This window comes from Schistocerca gregaria, unplaced genomic scaffold, assembly GCF_023897955.1.
Source record: "Schistocerca gregaria isolate iqSchGreg1 unplaced genomic scaffold, iqSchGreg1.2 ptg000180l, whole genome shotgun sequence".
Taxonomy (NCBI): Eukaryota; Metazoa; Arthropoda; class Insecta; order Orthoptera; family Acrididae; genus Schistocerca; species Schistocerca gregaria.
This window is the reverse complement of record NW_026061730.1, coordinates 12,816,645-12,835,718: the sequence shown is the minus strand read 5'-3', so window position 1 is coordinate 12,835,718 and position 19,074 is coordinate 12,816,645. Positions and strand designations below refer to the sequence as shown.

At 45.1% G+C, this 19,074-nt stretch overlaps 1 protein-coding gene across 2 annotated transcripts in view; it reads right to left on the bottom strand.

Annotated features, from left to right (window-relative positions):
• LOC126302901 (ankyrin-1-like) overlaps nt 1-19,074 on the bottom strand; it is a 53,019-nt gene that overhangs the window by 4,463 nt on the left and 29,482 nt on the right. For both annotated transcript variants that reach the window (XM_049991755.1, XM_049991756.1), the window contains exon 2: nt 4,775-5,351. In XM_049991755.1, the coding sequence (XP_049847712.1) occupies nt 4,775-5,340 (566 nt within the window). In that variant the 5' untranslated portion in view covers nt 5,341-5,351. The remainder of the gene's footprint in view (nt 1-4,774; nt 5,352-19,074) is intronic.

The following is a 19,074-nucleotide window of genomic DNA, read 5'->3' as shown; positions in this document are numbered from 1 at the left end:
ATGTGTCGAGATGATTTGTTTGACGCGATTGTTCAGTCTGTTCCAGGTTTGTCGTAAGTTCGGGTTGTTGGTTCGTCTGATCTCTCTTTGTAGTCGTTTTTTCCTTTGTATTAGGTCGAGAGCTTCTCGGGGGATAGTAGGTTTCCAGTTGTCTATGGTAATTTGCCGTATGGCTTCCTCTATTGCGCGTTTAAAGGCTGATTCTATTTTCGCCGTAGCGAGTTCAAGGTCGTGGGGGTGTGTCACGGTCATGGGGGTGGATAGTTTTTGTCCGAGTACGTCTTTGTACTTGTTCCAGTCGACGTTTGAGTGCTGCCGGTTAGTTCGTCTGATTGGTGGAGGATTCGGTGGGGCTATGGCGTTTGTGGAGAAGAGGATGGGAAGGTGGTCACTCGTTATGGAGTTGCCGACTTCCGCATTGGCTATTGTGTCGCTCATGGTAGGGCTGTACAGGATGTGATCGGGCGCTGATGTTCCTCGGTGGCCTATAAAAGTGGGTTGGTAGATGGGGAGACGGTCTACAGGTTCGGTCGTCAGAAGATCGAAGAGGATTTGTCCGTTGAGATTTGTGCTGTGGTCACTAAGTCTCTCGTGTCGCGCATTTAGGTCAGCTAGTAATATGAATCTCTCTTTCGTCATAAGGTGTCGTATCGTGTGGATCGGGAGAGGGTTATTTGGAGGATTGTATAAACACGCAATTGTCACAGTCCTTGCGTTGTGGCCCTTTAGTTTGACCATGACGATTTCTACGTCCCCAAGCTGTGTGGGGGCAGGGATTTCCATTGCCGCAATTGTATTGCGCACGTATAGCGCGACGCCGCCTCTGCCGTCTCTGACCTTGCGGAAGCAGTTGAACTTCGGTATATTACACTGCTTCCCATCACACAGCCACGTTTCGGCGATGCCGGTCACGTGTATGTTGTTGCGCAATAGTGTATGCATAAGCAAGGTTCTCCTGTCTGTAACTCCTCTCGCATTGGCGAAGAGGAGATTTAGCTGATGGTGGTCGGCCATGTTCGTACCGCGACTTGGGTTTTTAATAGGTCTTGTTTCTTAGGTCGATCGAGTCCAGTATTTATGTATGGGAGGAGCTGGGCGCTCCTTAATCGGTCCGCGCCGAGTCGAGTGTTCCATCTGTGGTCCGCGCCCGCCAGACGCGGCTACATTGTCCGTCTCTGGTCGCCGGTGTTCCCTCCGCCGTCCGCGCCCGGCCTGGCCGTATTCTGAAGTCGAGTACATGATCTGGGGTGTGTCAGATCTGGTCTCTAATGTCCAACACCTTGTCTCGCGGCTGTTCTCTCGGTCCCCACTTCTATTGCTTGTAGAATCCCGGAAAGCGCTGGATTCCAGGCAGTGCTGATTTGGTATCCTGAGTCACGGTTGATTAGATTGTCTGTGACCTATGCCACATGCCATATGCCATATGCCGGACCTATCTCTGCCAAGATCAGCAGGATTCTCCAGAAATATGACATCAAGGGCATATTTTGTCCACTCACCAAAATTGGGGCTATGCTGGGGAATGTAAAAGATGACCTGGGGCTACGCAAGCCAGGTATTTACAATATACCATACCAGTGTGGGATGTCATACATTGGCCAGACCACCAGAACTGTGGACATCAGGTGTAAAGAACACCAGAGACATACCAGACTCAGGCAGGCAACTAAATCAGCCATAGCAGAGCATGTCTGGAACTTGGTCATTGAATGGATTAGAATGACACCAAGATTTTGACACAGACCTCAAGATTTTGGGACAGTGTCATTAAAGAAGCCATTGAGATTAAGGTCACAGACAATCTAATCAACCGTGACTCAGGATACCAAATCAGCACTACCTCGAATCCAGCGCTTGAGCTTGTGAAAACTCAACGCAAGACACTCCGGGATTCTACAAGAAATAGATGTGGAGACCGAGACAGCAGCCGCGAGACAAGGTGTCAGACATTAGAGACCAGATCTGACACACCCCAGATCATGTACTCGACTTCAGAAGACGGCCAGGCCGGGCGCGGACGGTGGAGGGAACACCAGCGACCAGACTCACTCACTCACTGTTCTACCTTACAGGTCTGCCCTGACCCGTGCAGGAGCAGGCTAAGCAGTCGACTGCTATTCCTGTGTAAGCCTTACATTTCGGAGGGACTACCTCTCTTCGTGGATTGGCCTCTGGTTTGTTTCTTTCTGGATGGGGATGTCCTGTCTCTATTGCGGAAGTTTTCACTCCCGCAGCAGGTCAGGCCAGCGTGTTGTTGGCCTGTGGTGTGCAGGATGGCACAGATCCCTGATGAGCCGGTTGTCGGACCGTTCGGCCCGCTCATAGAAGGCTGCGCCGATTGCTTGAAGCGGTCGCGGAAGAGGGGTATTCCGGTCTGCTCGTGTAGCCGAGCGGTCGAGTATAGCCTCGGCAGGCGCAGAGCGAGCTTGAGCGCCCTGTTCTGCACCATCTGCAGCTTGCTGATGTGTGTTTCGGCCGCGTTGCCCCACACCACAGCCGCGTATTCCAGCACTGGACGTACCAGCGCCAGTTAGAGCGTGATGCCGTGGTGAGGCGGCAGCGCAGACGAGGGATTGAGCAGATTGTACAGGACGCGTAGGCGCCCTGTTGCTCTGCCCCTGACGTCCTCGATGTGCGGCTTCCATGTCAGCTTGTGGTCCAATGTGACACCCAGGTAGCGGCCAGTCTTGCTCCATGGGACGGGGCTGCCCATGACGCTGACTGGCGGAAGATCGGGCGGCAGTGGTCGTCGCCGGCGACCAGAGACGGACAATGTAGCCGCGTCTGGCGGGCGCGGACCACAGATGGAACACTCGACGCGGCGCGGACCGATTACGGAACGCCCAGCTCCTCCCAGGCATAAATACTGGACTCTATCGACGCAAAGACTAGTCTCAGGTAGCACCTGAAGAAGACAGCGAGGCACGCTGATGAAATATCGTGCGAGAACGACGCGAACATCCGGCTGGATTCCCGAATATCCAAGATATTACAGATATAACAATGATATTAAGTCCATTACACACACACTCACACACAACCATGTGCACATGCACTCACACTATTTGAAATAGATTATTGTGGGGGCCATGTCTAAATATTACATAAGAAAGACCTATAGCCTCACAGTAAATTAACAATTCAAGCACTTGTGTACATATTACATGTATTCATATAACCGAACCTTAGCTTCCTGAACACACTGTACAATACATGCAGCTCATGTAAGAACTAAGAAATAGCAACAAAGTGTAGCACACATTCTTAGACACCGACAAACAGAGAGGAGAGGGAAATGTGTGGCCCACACAAAGTTGCTGTGTTACTGTTGTGCGGGCTGTTCTGATGTCTTATGTGTACACAAGGAATAAACTGCTACACCCTACTGCCTCTGTGCTTGCAGCACCTTCTGTACTAGATGGCTTGCACACACAACCAGACTGGGAACCATACCATTTTCCTTAGTGCCTGATCTATTTCATTTGATGTGCATTAAAAGTTATATTGCTGGCAGTTAATACAATAATTTGCTACCAAAACTGTTGGCATATTGCATACATGTACTAAGGAAGTGGAAGCGAATAACGCAACACACACACCTATGGTATTGCCCTCTACTGTGGCAGACACATGCCGTGGTAGTGTGAGAGGAGCACCAGTGTAAGAACTCCTCCATCATCACCACCAGGGAGGACACTGGTGGAGAATACAATCGTAAGTTTGAGTTTTATTCGAATCTGATGTGGCAACCGAGAACTTTTCATGCAAAGACTGTCATGAAAAACTTCATAGCCAATGCCAGCCGTTGATTACACTGACTGGTATGTAACACTATTTAGTCTACTTGTCAGCTCTAAGGTGTCGTCTTCGTCGCTGAATGCATTGTGAGAGACGTTTATTTAGGACTGAGGTAACAGTGGTATACTTCCCTGCACCAAAAAGCTTCGACAGGTAAGCGCTTACAGCATGGTAACACAAGAAATGCAAACTGTCAATATGTTACTGCCCTCGTTGATTCAAGTTCAACATACTATCATGTTCTTGGTGCTGGTATAGATTGACTTACTTTCTATCTTCAACTTCCCTTTATCCAGCAGTATGTCATTTATAGCGATCTTATTGCCTCTATCACCAGCAGCTACAGTTACACGAAACACCTGAAGTATTCTCACTGTAAACAGGTTATGGTGACCTGTAGGTCATGCAAAACAAATTCCAAACACGCTCCTGCCTAACACAGTCATGTCTGTTACTGTAGTGAGCAGCACATCCTTGTGACCACAGCAAGAATGTCACCTGTTGGGTGCAAGGTTAACATAATCTTTGTTTGGAAACCAGATGCCACCATCTAACAAACTATGTGTTGTACATACACAATGTAACAAAATAAGTACTGCAAAAAATGGAACATGTTAAAGATGGAAACAATTTTTGAAGCTATCAAAAATTTGGCTCATCCCTGATTTTTGGTAGCTAACTTATCTACTAATAAACACAGTTCCATCCAGAGATCCGGTGAACCAGTCATGAGAATACAATGAATGCTTTGTGAGCTATCAGCCAGTGGCTTTTGTAGCTGTCAACAGAGATGTATTTCACAGTGTGGACACATGTAAGGAAATTCAATGGCAAACATTGTAAACTTGAAAACACACACACACACACACACACACACACACACACACACACAGAGAGAGAGAGAGAGAGAGAGAGAGAGAGAGGGAGAGAGAGAGAGCACTGGGCAACACAGATAAGCACATATTCTCATATTTACCTGATTTCTTCTGGTGGGTCAGCAAGCAGGCGACTCACTTCAATCAAATCGTCAGTGTAGCTACGCATCATGTCTGCCCAGCCCTGTGTAGCCATTACCCGGAAGTTGTGGTCTTTTATGAAGGCGACTGAAGCCGGAGTCAGGCTTGGGCAGCAATGCCTCACTGCCAGGACAGCTGTGGCTGCCGCGTTCTCCACAGTCAGCTGAGTGGCCAGCTGCTGCTCACACGCAGCCTTCAGGGCCGACAAGCCGTACTTATCAGCAGCTGCCAGCATTTGTGGGGCCATGCTGGACACCTGGGGGGCCTGGAGGGTGTACATGTATGACAGCAGCTGGCGCAAAACTGGGCCCTCCATATCCGTGATGCTGACTTCACCTGTTCTGGCCTCCAGTGTGTCGTGCTGGAACATGGCCGCGAACACGGGGCTCCTGGCGGCCAGGACTGCCCTGTGTGCCACCAGACGCGTCTGCCCTGCCACCAGACTCACTATGGCGCCGTCACTCTCATCGAGAAGAGCACCCAGATCCACAGCTGCGGTCTCCTGAACTTTCTTGGTGGCCAACATGGTGGTTGGTTCTGAAACACGTCGCCACTGAACAGCTCTTTGTCCTTACAACAGAACCCTCAGCACATGTATAGGGTACAGAGGCCTGTGTCAAGAAACAGTTCGTAAAAGCTACCCATAACAGATGAATTACAGCACCAAGTTAACATTGGTATGTCAAACTACACAGGTGAACAGCTGCAAATATTCACACCAATTTAGAAGATTTTCCACAATGTGTTCTCAGATAGACTGGAGATGTAGCTTCATAAATTTGTAGCTACCACATAGTCACCAAAATCGATGTCTAGCAAACTACTAAGAACGTCATAAATAGCTACAGTAAACGATGTATCTTACTAATCGCTCCTCGTATTAAGGAATCTGTTTACACTGCTCTTACGTTCTCTTGCATGACTTGGATCACACAGTCACTTAACCAGTCCGACTGTGACTCATCAACGCACTTGACACATTCCAAGAGGACGACACCCAACCACGAATAGGAAAAGATGTTGAGCCAGAAATATAGAACACATCAGCGATCCCACTATCGTATGTGTTATCGTTTTGGAATTGATCTCTCCTTATCACAGCACTGGAGATAGTACTGATAAAAGGATAGTTTTCATTGACGTTACTCCTCCATTATGAATTTATTTTGTTTCAAACATCCAAAGCTTTTCTCTGCTCATGCTCACGTTCAATGCAATTAGTGTCAGCATAAACTTTGTGGTGAACTACCCAGTGAGTGATATACCAACATTTAATCTATATGACCCACTACTAATTGATCTGGACAGTCACTGGCGATTGCTGAGAACTGATTCATGCTCCCCCACTCCAAACAAACGACCAGATACACGGAATTCTTAAACAAAAATTTGTATCACAATCATGTCATAGAAAATGAATATAAGGTCAAGCATAACAGATTAACAGATCTAATATTCAGTTGCAACTCACCGCAGCTGTATATGAGAAACGCTAAACATAATCTCTTGATCTCTCTGAATTTTATTTTAAAACAAACTTTTGGGAATTAGGATCTTCTTGGATTTCATTTCAGTTCTTACCTATCAGACGACAGAAGGCGTGTTTAATTGGGATCTGTGAACTATCTCACTTTCCGAATAATCATCACAACTTTTCTGGTAAACTTGTTTGCATTCAATATAGGATCCTCTTAGTGAGAACGCATTGATTCCATTATTCGAGTTTTCTTAAACACTACCCTTTTCTCGCGAACATAGAGGTAATGAAAACACACATACGCAAGTGTAGAGTTATCCCCTTTCCTATATCTTGTCGTTACCCTGAAGACGCAGATATATTCCGATTACTCCCTCGGTACAAAGCATTCTCCAGCGCGCTCGCGCGCGCGCGCGTGTGTGAGTGTGTGTGTGTGTGTGTGTGTGTGTGTGATGCTCCTCCCATATAGAGGATGTCCATGATTAAATTTCCAGAATGGCGTCAGATTTGAACATCATATTATTGACACAGGGGAACACATGATGGAACAAAAAAAAAGGCTAAAGAACATTTTGCCAATAGATGATGGTGTAAAGCTCTTAAATTAAAATGGGTTCGGTTTCAAAACACAGGTCAACTGCAATACGAAGGCTGCGGTTTAGGTTGCACATTACACTAGCTGTACTGTTCAATGTGCGCAACTGCATAAGTTTGGCAGTCTTAACAGATGTGGCAGTGTTACTTAGGCAAGCCCATCCACCGCGCCGAGATCATAGCACATTGGAGGGGAAAAATCGGTTTTTAATTGTGGTGGGGCCGAAACCCACATAAAACGCAACGTGACATCTGTTTCTAACTGTCGTGAGACTGCCGCGAGGCACGTACAGTAATATGCCCACCACTTTGTGCCACAAGTTGAAACTGAGAAACAGAGTGTTCCATGACAGATGGAAGTGTCTCGGGGGTCACGCTGACATTACATCGTGCATGTGTGCCTGTAGAGTAACTGAAGCACTGAGCGTGTCATCTTTCAGATAACCTCACAGCCAGAAGTCACACGGATCAAGATCACGTGATCTGGATGACCAGGATGATAATTCAGCCATTTCCGAACTGGCTCTGAGCAACTGCTTCACTCGCTGTGCTATGTGTGAAAGAATGCCATCTTGCACAAAAATGATCCTATCCACACACACGTGCTATTGAAGGGTTGGAATGGCGTTGGTGCGCGAAAGACTCTCACATCATCAACCTCGGGAATATACGGCCTTGTGATAAACGATGCCGTCCACCGATTCCACACAGTCACCTTTGCAGAATGAAGAGATATCGTTTGACGGCCGTCCAGATTTTCTGTTGCCCATATTCTGCGTATTCATATGTTCTTGGAGATGGAAATGGGCTTCGTCTGTCCACAGACTGTTCCATAGCCACTCATTTTCCACATCCATGTGAGCAAAAAATTCCAGAGCGAAAATTAGTCTTGCTGGCAAGTCAGCAAGAAGCAGCTGCTGAACATAGGTAATTTTGTACGACTAGCAGTGCAGGATGTTTCGCAGGATTTTGAGCATTGCGTCGCAGGCGTGGCCAACGTTGGGGCAACTCCCCGTATACTGCATTTTTGTGCACCACTCATCGACCGCTCGTGCAATGCTGTGTTCTCATCTGACAGAGATCGAATCAACTGCATCAGATTGGATGCAGGATGTACATACGAGTTATGTCTGCACTAGTGACCAGAAATGTTTCCACCCAGTGTTGGTCTGGGGATGTTGGGAGCAGAAGCCGAGAGCGAGGAACCGCGACGCACGAAAATAGCAAATGAGAGCTCTGTATCTGTGTTTATAACAGTATTAACTCAGTTCCTCGAACATTATTTCCATATGTTGCTTACATACGTACACCCATCTCGGATCTAAGCTGTGACAGCTGCAGTTGATCAGAATTTCGAAGACTATTTCCATCTTGTATCATTAGAGTGTATATTATCTTAAATTCTGTCAGTCCTAGTTGGATTGTATTTGGAGTTATTAACTTACAAGAAAATATAAACAAATGTTATCGTTATGTGGTCATGGAGTAATACACTACTGGCCATTAAAATTGCTGCACCACGAATATGACATGCTACAGACGCGAAATTTAACCGACAGGAAGAAGATGCTGTGATATGCAAATGATTAGCTTTTTAGAGAATTCACACGAGGTTGGCGCCGGTGGTCACACCTACAACGTGCTGATATGAGTAAATTTTCCAATCGATTTCTCATACACAAACAGCAGTTGACCGGCGTTGCCGGTGAAACGATGTTGTGATGCCTCGTGTAAGGAGGACAAATGCGTACCATCACGTTTCCGACTTTGATAAAGATCGGATTGTAGCCTATCGCGATTGCGATTTATCGTATGCCGACATTGCTGCTCCCGTTGGTCGAGATCCAATGACTGTTAGCAAAATATGGAATCGGTGGGTTCAGGGGGGGGGGGGGGGGGGGGAATACGCAACGCCGTGCTGGATCTCAATGGCCTCGTATCACTAGCAGCCAAGATGACAGCCGGACGTGGTGGCCGAGCGGTTCTAGTTGCTACAGTCTGGAGCCGAGCGACTGCTACGGTCTCAGGTTCGAATTCCGCCTCGGGCATGGATGTGTGCGATGTCCTCAGGTTAGTTAGGTTTAATTAGTTCTAAGTTCTAGGCGACTGATGACCTCAGAAGTTAAGTCGCATAGTGCTCAGAGCCATTTGAACCATTTTTCGAGATGACAGACGTCTTATCCACATGGCTGTAACAGATCGTGCATCCACGTCTCGACCCCTGAGTCAACAGATGGGGACGTTTGCAAGACAACAACCATCTGCACGATCAGTTCGACGACGTTCGCAGCAGCATGGACTATCACCTCGGAGACCATGGCTGCGGTTACCCTTGACGCTGCATCACAGACAGGAGTGCCTGCGATGGTGTACTCAACGGACGAACCTGGGTGCACGAATAGCAAACGTCATTTTTCCGAATGAATCCAGGTTTTGTTTACAGCATCATGATGGTCGCATCCGTGTTTGGCGACATCGCGGTGAACGCACATTGGAAGCTTCTATTCGTCATCGCCATACTGGCGTATTATCCGGCGTGATGGTATGGGGCTCCATTGGTTACACGTCTCGCTCACCTCTTGTTCGCGTTGATGGCACTTTGAACAGTGAACGTTACATTTCAGATGTGTTACGACCTGTGGCTCTACCCTTCGTTCGATCCCTGCGAAATCCGACATTTCAGCAGGATAATGCACGAGCGCGTGTTGCAGGTCCTGTACGGACCTTTCTGTACATAGAAAATGTCGACTGCTGCCCTGGCCAGATCTCGCACCAATTGAAAACGTCTGTTCAATGGTGGCCGAGCAACTGGCTCGTCACAATATGACAGTCACTAATCTTGATGAACTGTGGTACTGTGTTGAAGCTGCATGGGCAGCTGCACCGGTACACGCCATGCAAGCTCTGTTTGACTCAATGCCCAGGCGTATCGCCGTTATAACGGCCAGAGGTGGTTGTTCTGGGTACTGATTTACCAGGATCTATGAACCCAAATTGTGTGAAAATGTATTCACATGTCAGTTCTAGTATAATATATTTGTCCAATGAATACCCATTTATCATCTGCATTTCTTCTTGCTGTAGCAATTTTAATGGCCAGTAGTGTATTTTGTAATAATCTGTGGACAGATAGCTGTACTCAAGATAAGGCTAAACTCTGCACTCAAGTTCCCACTCTGGCTGGGTTTGGAAACCTAGGGAGGTAAGCAATAAGAACATACACTGATCAGCCAGAACATTATGACCATCGACCTACTATCGATATAAACCGGTCCAGGATATACCAGCGTCACCTGGCGAGAAACGATTGATAGTCAGATACACACATGGTGCATGTAGTATGAGTGAATGCGTTGTCCATGTATAGAATGAAGAATGTGCACGATCTATCTGAGTTAGACCAAGGGTTCACTGCGATGGCTTGGTGGCTCAATGCGAGTATTTCGGAAACTGCACGACTTGTATTCTACGAGTGCTGTGATGAGTGTCTTCAGCACATGGCGAAACCAAGGTGAAACCAAGTCCAGACGTCGTGCGTTGGTTGGCCATTCCTCATTCGATGTGTTGTACGTCGTAGGCTTTGCAGACTGGTAAAATAGATCAGTCAGCGAACTGTGGCAGAACTAACACCGGACTTTACCCCTGGGCAGAGTACAAAGTGTGTCAGAGAACACAGTGCACTGAACACTCCTAACGATTGTCCTCCGCAGCCGATGACCGATGCACGTGCCAATGTTAACACCAACGACTTCAGCACCTACAACTGAAATGGGCATGTAACCACTGGCACTGGACATGGCACAGTGGCAGAGCACAGCACAGTCTGATGAATTCCTACACCTTCTTCATCATGCTGACGGGAGGGTGCGAATCTGTCATCTTCCAGGGGAACCACTCCTCGACACCTGTACTGCGGGACAGGGACAAGCTGGAGGCGGATCCATTATGCTCTGCAGAAAATTCACATGGGCATCCGTGTATCCAGTGGAGCCTGTGCAAAGCACCCCGACTGCCGAAGAGTATCATACACTGGTTGCAGACCACATACACCCCATCATAACAATCATGTTTCTGTCGGATGAGACATTTTTCAACAAGATAATGTGACACATCACAAGGCCGAGAGTGCGATGGAGTGGTTCGAGGAACACAGTGGCGAGTGCTAATTGATGTGACGGCCTCCAGCTCGCCAGATCTGAAGCTGATCGAACACATCTGGGATGTTGTTCTACGTAACGTCCCCGGAATTCACAGGAATTGGGTGACTTGTGTACAGATGTGGTGCCAACTCCCTCCAGAGACCTACCAAGACCTCATTACTTCCATGCCATGACACATCATGACTGTTATCTGTGGTAATGTTGGACATACCAGCTGTTAGGTAGGTGGTCGTAATGTTCTGGCTGATAAGTATATACATTTTCATACGTTTACATAGACTGGAGAAATACTTAAAAGACTAAAAATTTGGAAAATATAGAAAAATTCAGACCCTAAATGGTAATACAGGATACCTTTATTCATACAGAGGGAGTATTCGACATTCGAGGCATAAGCACTATATGCTAATAACAGAGGCATTACGTCACACATAAACTTAGGAAGAAAGACTGCATTCTAGAGAGATATTGTGTCAACTTCCACATCCCACTAGTTCTGCGTCCGCGAGGAAGCGGTATGTTATTCCCAGTTCACATTATAAGTCTAAAACAGAATGAGATGTTTAGGCAATACATAAATTTGCCCACGTATCACTTCAGATCCATGAACACAGAAATAAGAAAAGTTTATGCTTTAACTAATGCACATACAACTACAAGACAAGCTATGATTTCTCATATAACGTTGCTCCGTTTTAGCGTGTCTTGCCCTTTACGATATATCAAACACAAATGTGTCAGCAAAAGTTTAAATAATGGTATAAATGACTGGTCTTCGGGCTCCGTAAGTTTTCGAAATGGTTGCTTCTCAAACCCTAGTTTTGAATGAGAATCAAACGCTTCGAAATTTTACAAATTCATCACACGTTCTCACATATAACATAATCCATCTTGCGTGAAAGGAAACATACTTTGAAAGTAACGCTTCTCAAACCACCATTCACAATATTTTCCCGCAATCTGTTACAAACGTGAAGAGTTGTGACGTCACGCTCGTCGAAGGCGAAAGCAGTTTGTTGTTACGAAATAATGCAGTCTTCGCACTAAATCTTCGACACGTTTTGCTGTAGGCAGATGCTTGTGTGTGTACTTTGTTTTGTTGTTGTAAACGGCGCATTTTGTTTGCAAATTGAGAGTTATTTGGGTCTTCCTGTGTTGTTTATGGTTTATTGCTACAGTATTATTCTGTGCTAGCGGTATAAAGCAAATTTACAAAAATTTAATTGAAAACTGCAACATCAAAAATTACAAAAATTTAATTGAAAACTGCAACATCAAAAATTATGAGAATTTTAAAAATTCCCGCGTTTCCCAGTTGTCCTGGATGCAACACTGTGCTCTGTAGGCGCATTATTTAACATAGAAATGAGCGTACGGCATTGTGGGCCGGGAGTACCCCATTCGGGGAAGTTCGGCCGCCGAGCACAAGTACTACATTGGGCGACTTGTGCGTCGGAGAAGGGGATGACAACACAACACCCAGTCCGTGAGCGGAGAAAAATCTCCTGACGCAGCCGGGAATCGAACCCGGGCAACTTGGTGTGGCATTCAGTCACGCTGAGCACTCAGATAACGGGAGTGGATAGATATTTAACATGAAAATCAGTCACACAAAGTACCAAACAACGATACCGACTGTTGTATTCCAGACTGTATCTTGGTGAAATTCTATGTTGCTAGGCTACGTACATCTCGCGAAGAGACCATGAGGATAAAATCAGAGAGATTAGAGACCACACAGAAGCATACCGACAATCCTTTTCACGAACAATACGAGACTGGAATAGAAGGGAGAACCGATAGAGGTACTCAGTGTACCCTCCGCCACACACCGTCAGGTGGCTTGCGGAGTATACATGTAGATGTAGATGTAGATGGGTGGCTGTCTAGTCTTCGTAAGAAAATTACATTTAAAATGCAGTACGGAATGCATCTGCTGTAGTTTCAACGGAACATTTGTCGATGGTAGGACGGAATGGGTGACTGGCTATTTGCTACACGGAAATCTATTCGTCAGCGAAGTTACTTAGGTCTGACAATTGCTATGGAACAAAGTTGATGATAATGATACTAGGGAATATGTTATCGTTTGAAGTTACGCACTCGCAAGTATGGCGAGCAAAAGCACCACCGTCCCAGAGGATTTTGCTAGTGTTAAGAACATTAAAAACTCTGTGAGACTCATTGTCTCAATGAGGCTAAATCTGAAAATGCAAAGAACAGCTACACGTCTCTTCTAAGCAAGGAGTTACCTGACCGTCTTGCTGGCATAAATGTAGATACCTAAAGGATTCAATCTGTCAGTGACACTTAAGCCATTACTTGTTAAATTATACACTGCAGCGAGAAAGTAACTGGTACAGGCATGTGTATTCAAATACAGAGATACGTAAACTGACAGAATATGGCGCAGCAGTCGGCAACGCCTGTATAAGACAACAAGTGTCTGGCGCTTTTGTTCGATCGGCTACTGGTGCTACAACAACAGGTTATCAAGATTTAAGCGAGTTTGAACGTGGAGTTATAGACGGCGCACGGGTCATCGGCCACAGCGTCTCCGAGGTAGCGATGAAGTGGGGATTTGCCCGGACGACCATTTCACGAGGGTACCGTGAGTAATAGGAATCCGGCAAAACATCAGATCTCCAACATCGCTGCGGCCGGAAAAAGACCTGCAAGATCGGGACCAACGACGACTGAAGAGAATCGTCCAACGTGACGGAAGTGCAACTCTGCCGGAGATTGCTGCAGATTTCAATGCTGGGCCACGAACAAGTGTCAGCGTACGAACTGTTCAGCGAAACGTTACCGATACGGGCTTTCGGAATCGAGGGCCCACTACTGTACCCTTGATGACTGCACGACACAATGCTTTACACCTCGCCTGGGCCCATCGACACCGGCATTGGCATGTTGATGGTTGGGAATATGTTGTCTGGGTGCACGGGTCTCGTCTGAAATTGTATCGAGCGAATTGACGTGCACGGGTGTGGAGACAACGTCGTGATTCCATGGGCCCTGCATGTCAGCAGGGGAGTGTTCAAGGTGGTGGAGGATGTTTAATGGTGTTTTGCGTGTGCAGTTGGAGTGATATGGGAACCCTGATGCATCTAGATACGACTCTGACAGGTGACATATACGTAAGTATCCTGAGTGATCAGGTGCATCCATTCAAGCCCATTGTGCATTCCTACGGACTTGGGCAATTCCAGCAGGACAATGCAACACCACCGACGCCCAGAATTGCTACAGAGTGGCTCCAGGAACACTCTTCTGAGACTAAACACTTCCGCCGGCTGAACGCTATTGTACGTATCGGGGATGCTTTGGAACGTGCCGTTGAGAAGAGGTCTTCAGCGTCTCGTACTCTTACGGATTTATGGACAGCCCTGCAGGATTCACCTTGTCAGTTCCCTCCAGCATTACTTCAGACATTAGCCGAGTCCATGCCACATCGTCCTGCGGCACTTCTGCGTGCTCGCGGGGGCCCTACACGATATTAGGCAGGTGTACCAGTAACTTTGCCTCTTCAAAGTCAATATGCAGTTCTGCCAGTTGTCTACTGCGAAGATATAAGACTCTTTAAGTTCTTCACGTGATCATGAGTTCCAAAATTAGAATAAATGTTGGCACTACTGTGATTAGTCGGTTAGTAATTTTCTCGATTTGTGTTAGGTGTCCTAACAGTACAACACAAAACATTTGAAGTGGCCATGTGTTACAGTTTCATCACGATATCCTGAAGAGGGGCAGCAGCCTTTTCAGTAGTTGCAAGGGCAAGAGCCTGGATGACTGACTGATTTGGCCTTGTAACAATAATCAAAACGGCCTTGCTATGCTGTGCTGGTAGTGCGAACGGCTGAAAGCAAGGGGAAACTACGGCCGTACTTTTTCCCGAGAGCATGCAGCTTTACTGTATGATTAAATGATGATCTCACTAGGGGTAAGATAGATACTGCCTACAGGAAAATTAAAGAGGCCTTTGGAGATAAGAGAACCACTTGTATGAACGCTCCGATGGAAATCCAGTTCCAAGCAAAGAAGGGAAAGCAGAAAGGTGGAAGGAGTACATGGAGGGTCTATACAAGGGCGATGTACTTGAGGACAATATTATGGAAATGGAAGAGGATGTAGATGAAGATGAAATGGGAGATACGATACTGGGTGAAGAGTTTGACAGAGCACTGAAAGACCTGAGTCGAAACAAGGCCCCCAGAGTAGACAACATTCCATTGGAACTACTGACGGCCTTGGGAGAGCCAGTCCTGACAAAACTCTACCATCTGGTGAGCAAGTTGTATGAAACAGGCGAAATACCGACTTCAAGAAGAATATAATAATTCCAATCCCAAAGAAAGCAGGTGTTGACAGATGTGAAAATTACCGAACTATCAGTTTAATAAGCCACATCTGCAAAATACTAACGCGAATTCATTACAGACGAATGGAAAAAATAGTAGAAGCCAACCGCAGGAAAGATCAGTTTGGATTCTGTAGAAATACTGGAACACGTGAGGTAATACTGACCTTACGAATTATCTTAGAACAAAGATTAAGGAAAGGCAAACCTACGTTTCTAGCATTTGTAGACTTAGAGAAAGCTTTTGACAATGTTGACTAGAATACTCTCAAATTCTAAAGGTGGCAGGGATAAACTACAGGGAGCGAAAGGCTATTTACGATTTGTACAGAAACCAGATGGCAGTTATAAGAGTCGACGGACATGAAAGGGAAACAGTGGTTGGGAAGGGAGTAAGACAGGGTTGTAGCCACTCACCGATGTTATTCAATCTGTATATTGAGTAAGCAGTAAAGGAAACAAAAGAAAAATTCTAAGTAGGTATTAAAATCCATGGAGAAGAAATAAAAACTTCGAGGTTTGCTGATGACATTGTAAATCTGTCAGAGACAGCAAAGGCCTTGGGAAGAGCAGTTGAACAGACAGGGCAGTGTCTTGAAAGGAGGATATAAGATGAACATCAACAAAAGCAAAACGAGGATAATGGAATGTAGTCGAATTAAGTCGGGTGATGCTGAGGAAATTACATTAGGAAATGGGACACTTGAAGCAGTGAAGGAGTTTTGCTATTTGAGGAGCAAAATAACTGATGATGGTCGAAGTAGAGAGGATATAAAATGTAGACGGGCAATGGCAAGGAAAGCGTTTCTGAAGAAGAGAAATTTGTTAACATCGAGTATAGATTTAAGTGTCAGGAAGTCATTTCTGAAAGTATTTCTATGGAGTGCAGTCATGTATGTATGTGAAACATGGACGATAAAATCGTGGAGGGTAAAAATCGTAGAGGGAGACCAAGAGATGAATACACCAAACAGATTCAAAAGGATGTAGGTTGCAGTAGGTACTGGGAGATGAAGAAGCTTGCACAGGATAGAGTAGCACGGGGAGCTGCATCAAACCAGTCTCAGGACTGAAGACCACAGCAACAACAACAACAGCAACATCCTAATATCAATATGCAGTCGTAAAATACTCACAACACACGTCATGATAGGTCTGATCTATAATTGTTTATTATTTGCATTACATGTTTCTGGAAATGATTTCGATTTTTCTTAGTGTGTTACCTGAAAGAGTGAAAGGTCTCTGTCGGATTCCTTTCATGTTAATTTCTTAAATCTGTTGCCATTTACGGCATAAATTGCTCTTCTAAATTAACTGTGGTGTTTCTGACTATCTGGGAGGAGATTGAGCAGTGGAACGTGTAACTTTTACACATAAACAAGAACGATCTGTCACACTACTACACTTTAAAACACAGTTTATATGTAATTCATGTCACACAGTCTCATACGGAACCTACATCCGCTTTCTTTTATATACTGTATATGATAAGATACTGTCATCCGCCTTTCCTTCTGTGTGAGAGGATGAATGAGCAAATGTATTTCTAGTTGCAGGCTGTCTGCTAGAGAACAGTAGGACCAACGTCGGAACAGGTAGCTACGCTTTCTAAAAGCAAACAGGTTTCTATCCTTAGTATGGTTCTGTCCGTACCTTGTCATGTTGGTATAGGAAGCTGCCCCTCTGGTCACTTCCGTATTGTAAACGGAAGCACCCTTTGTAGTAGCGCAGGTCAGTCTGTCCGTGGCGAGCGTCTGAAGTGGTAAGATCTCTGGCTAAGCGCGTGTCTGCTAAGTTCGTAGAACAACGGATTTCTTAAGTTCAGCCTAACTGAAAATTTAATCACCTTTATTTAAGGTTTAGCTCTACAATATCTAATGTTATTTTAAATTGCAACGCAGTGTATTTCGAGTGTGAACTTCAGAATATTTTCCAGTAGTTGCTTTGTCACTACTTTGTGAGTAAAGTGGAACCACGTGTTGATCAGTAACTCTAACTAAGATCATCAATCTTAAATGCGAATATGCGTGAGATTATAACGTCTCGTCTTAACAATATTTTTCTATATAGCAGCTTTTCTTTATGTATATGTATTTATGCTTATACAGTTGTTTGATCCATCAGGTTAATAGTAAGACGATAGTAAACAGTTCGAGGTTTTTCTTTTGTAAATTGCTTTTCGATCTAATTTATTTTAATTATCAAAATTATTGTGGAGTTACACTATTTGTGTAAACCAAGTTGACCACGTGAAACATGCGGTGTAATCATCAAAGTAGCCCAGAGCTATACTTTTCGGGAAGATTTCACAGAGAGTTAGTATGAATTTAGTATACCAGTGTGTGGTAATTACATGACGGACAGGATTGCGCTACGAACGTAACTTCTTTGGGTGAAAATTGAATCGGTTGGTTGTGGTTAATTTCCTCTCGCATACGTTTCAACGTTCTTCGTGTGTTAATTTATGAATGCAGTGTTGTATGCAGTCTCCCAATCTTGGCTCTATATTTGATGTGTTCCGTAAGATTACAAACTCACATTTTCACAATCCTAAATAAGGCAACAGCTTAGTTATGACTCAAGTTTAATATGCTGAAATTTCAATGATCAATGTTAAAATAAATTTCCAAATATAAACTGATTTATTTCTTTTTATTTAAATTCTCTTTTTTATATATATCACCGGTTCTCTTATGACTAGTAAAAGATTATAATTAAAGTCAGTCTGGTTGCGAATTTGGTAAGCTAGACAGGGTACCTGGTGAGACAGTTGCGCAGTAATGCAAGGTTAACTTCCTCAGATAGCTCGCAGCTTTTAAACCGCTCTTATTGTCTATCAGCACAGCATTCAGACTAAATTAATGCCACAATATTACAAGAGACATCACGATATGAAACTTGATCATCAGTATCCGAACATTATCAGGTTGTGTTAACAGATGTTAGGTATAACTTTTCGTGAGAAATTTCTTGCGACTATCACGGAAGTCTATTTTACTGCAGAGATGGGAAACCTGATCAGGGTTTACATATGCATATGTGCGAAGAACAATCACACTGAACCGAGAAGCAGACAAATGTTTGCTAATCGTGAACACGTCTTCGTTTTCCTTTTAATGCTGGTCCGAGCCCTGGGTCGCTGTATCGTTATTGATCCTGATCATTACGACTCTTCTAACCTTCTAGAACACATCTACTCCATAGGGCACTTTGTGCTGCATAGTAGATGGTACGTCATGACACTCAGAAATTGAGGGTCTATGTTGTATGTCACTTATGAGCCCTAGATTTTCTCTTGTCTTTATGGGACTTACACATAATTTACATCATCGACCTCTATATTGTCTCCAATGAAACGTCGCCTTCTCTCCAGGAATTCTAAGGAATCTTTATAATACGAGCAAGTTGATCTATTCTCCTGGTAAAAAAATGTCTGACGCAACGTTGTGTGGTTTCAAATCAAATGGTTGAAATGGCTCTGAGCACTATGGAACTTAACATCTGAGGTCACCAGTCCCCTAGAACTTAAAACTAATTAAACCTAACTAACCTAAGAACATCACACATATACATGCCCCAGGCAGGATTCAAACCTGCGACTGTAGCAGTCGCGCTGTGCCGGACTGAAGCGCCTAGAACCGCTCTGCCAGATGTGTGGCTTCATCT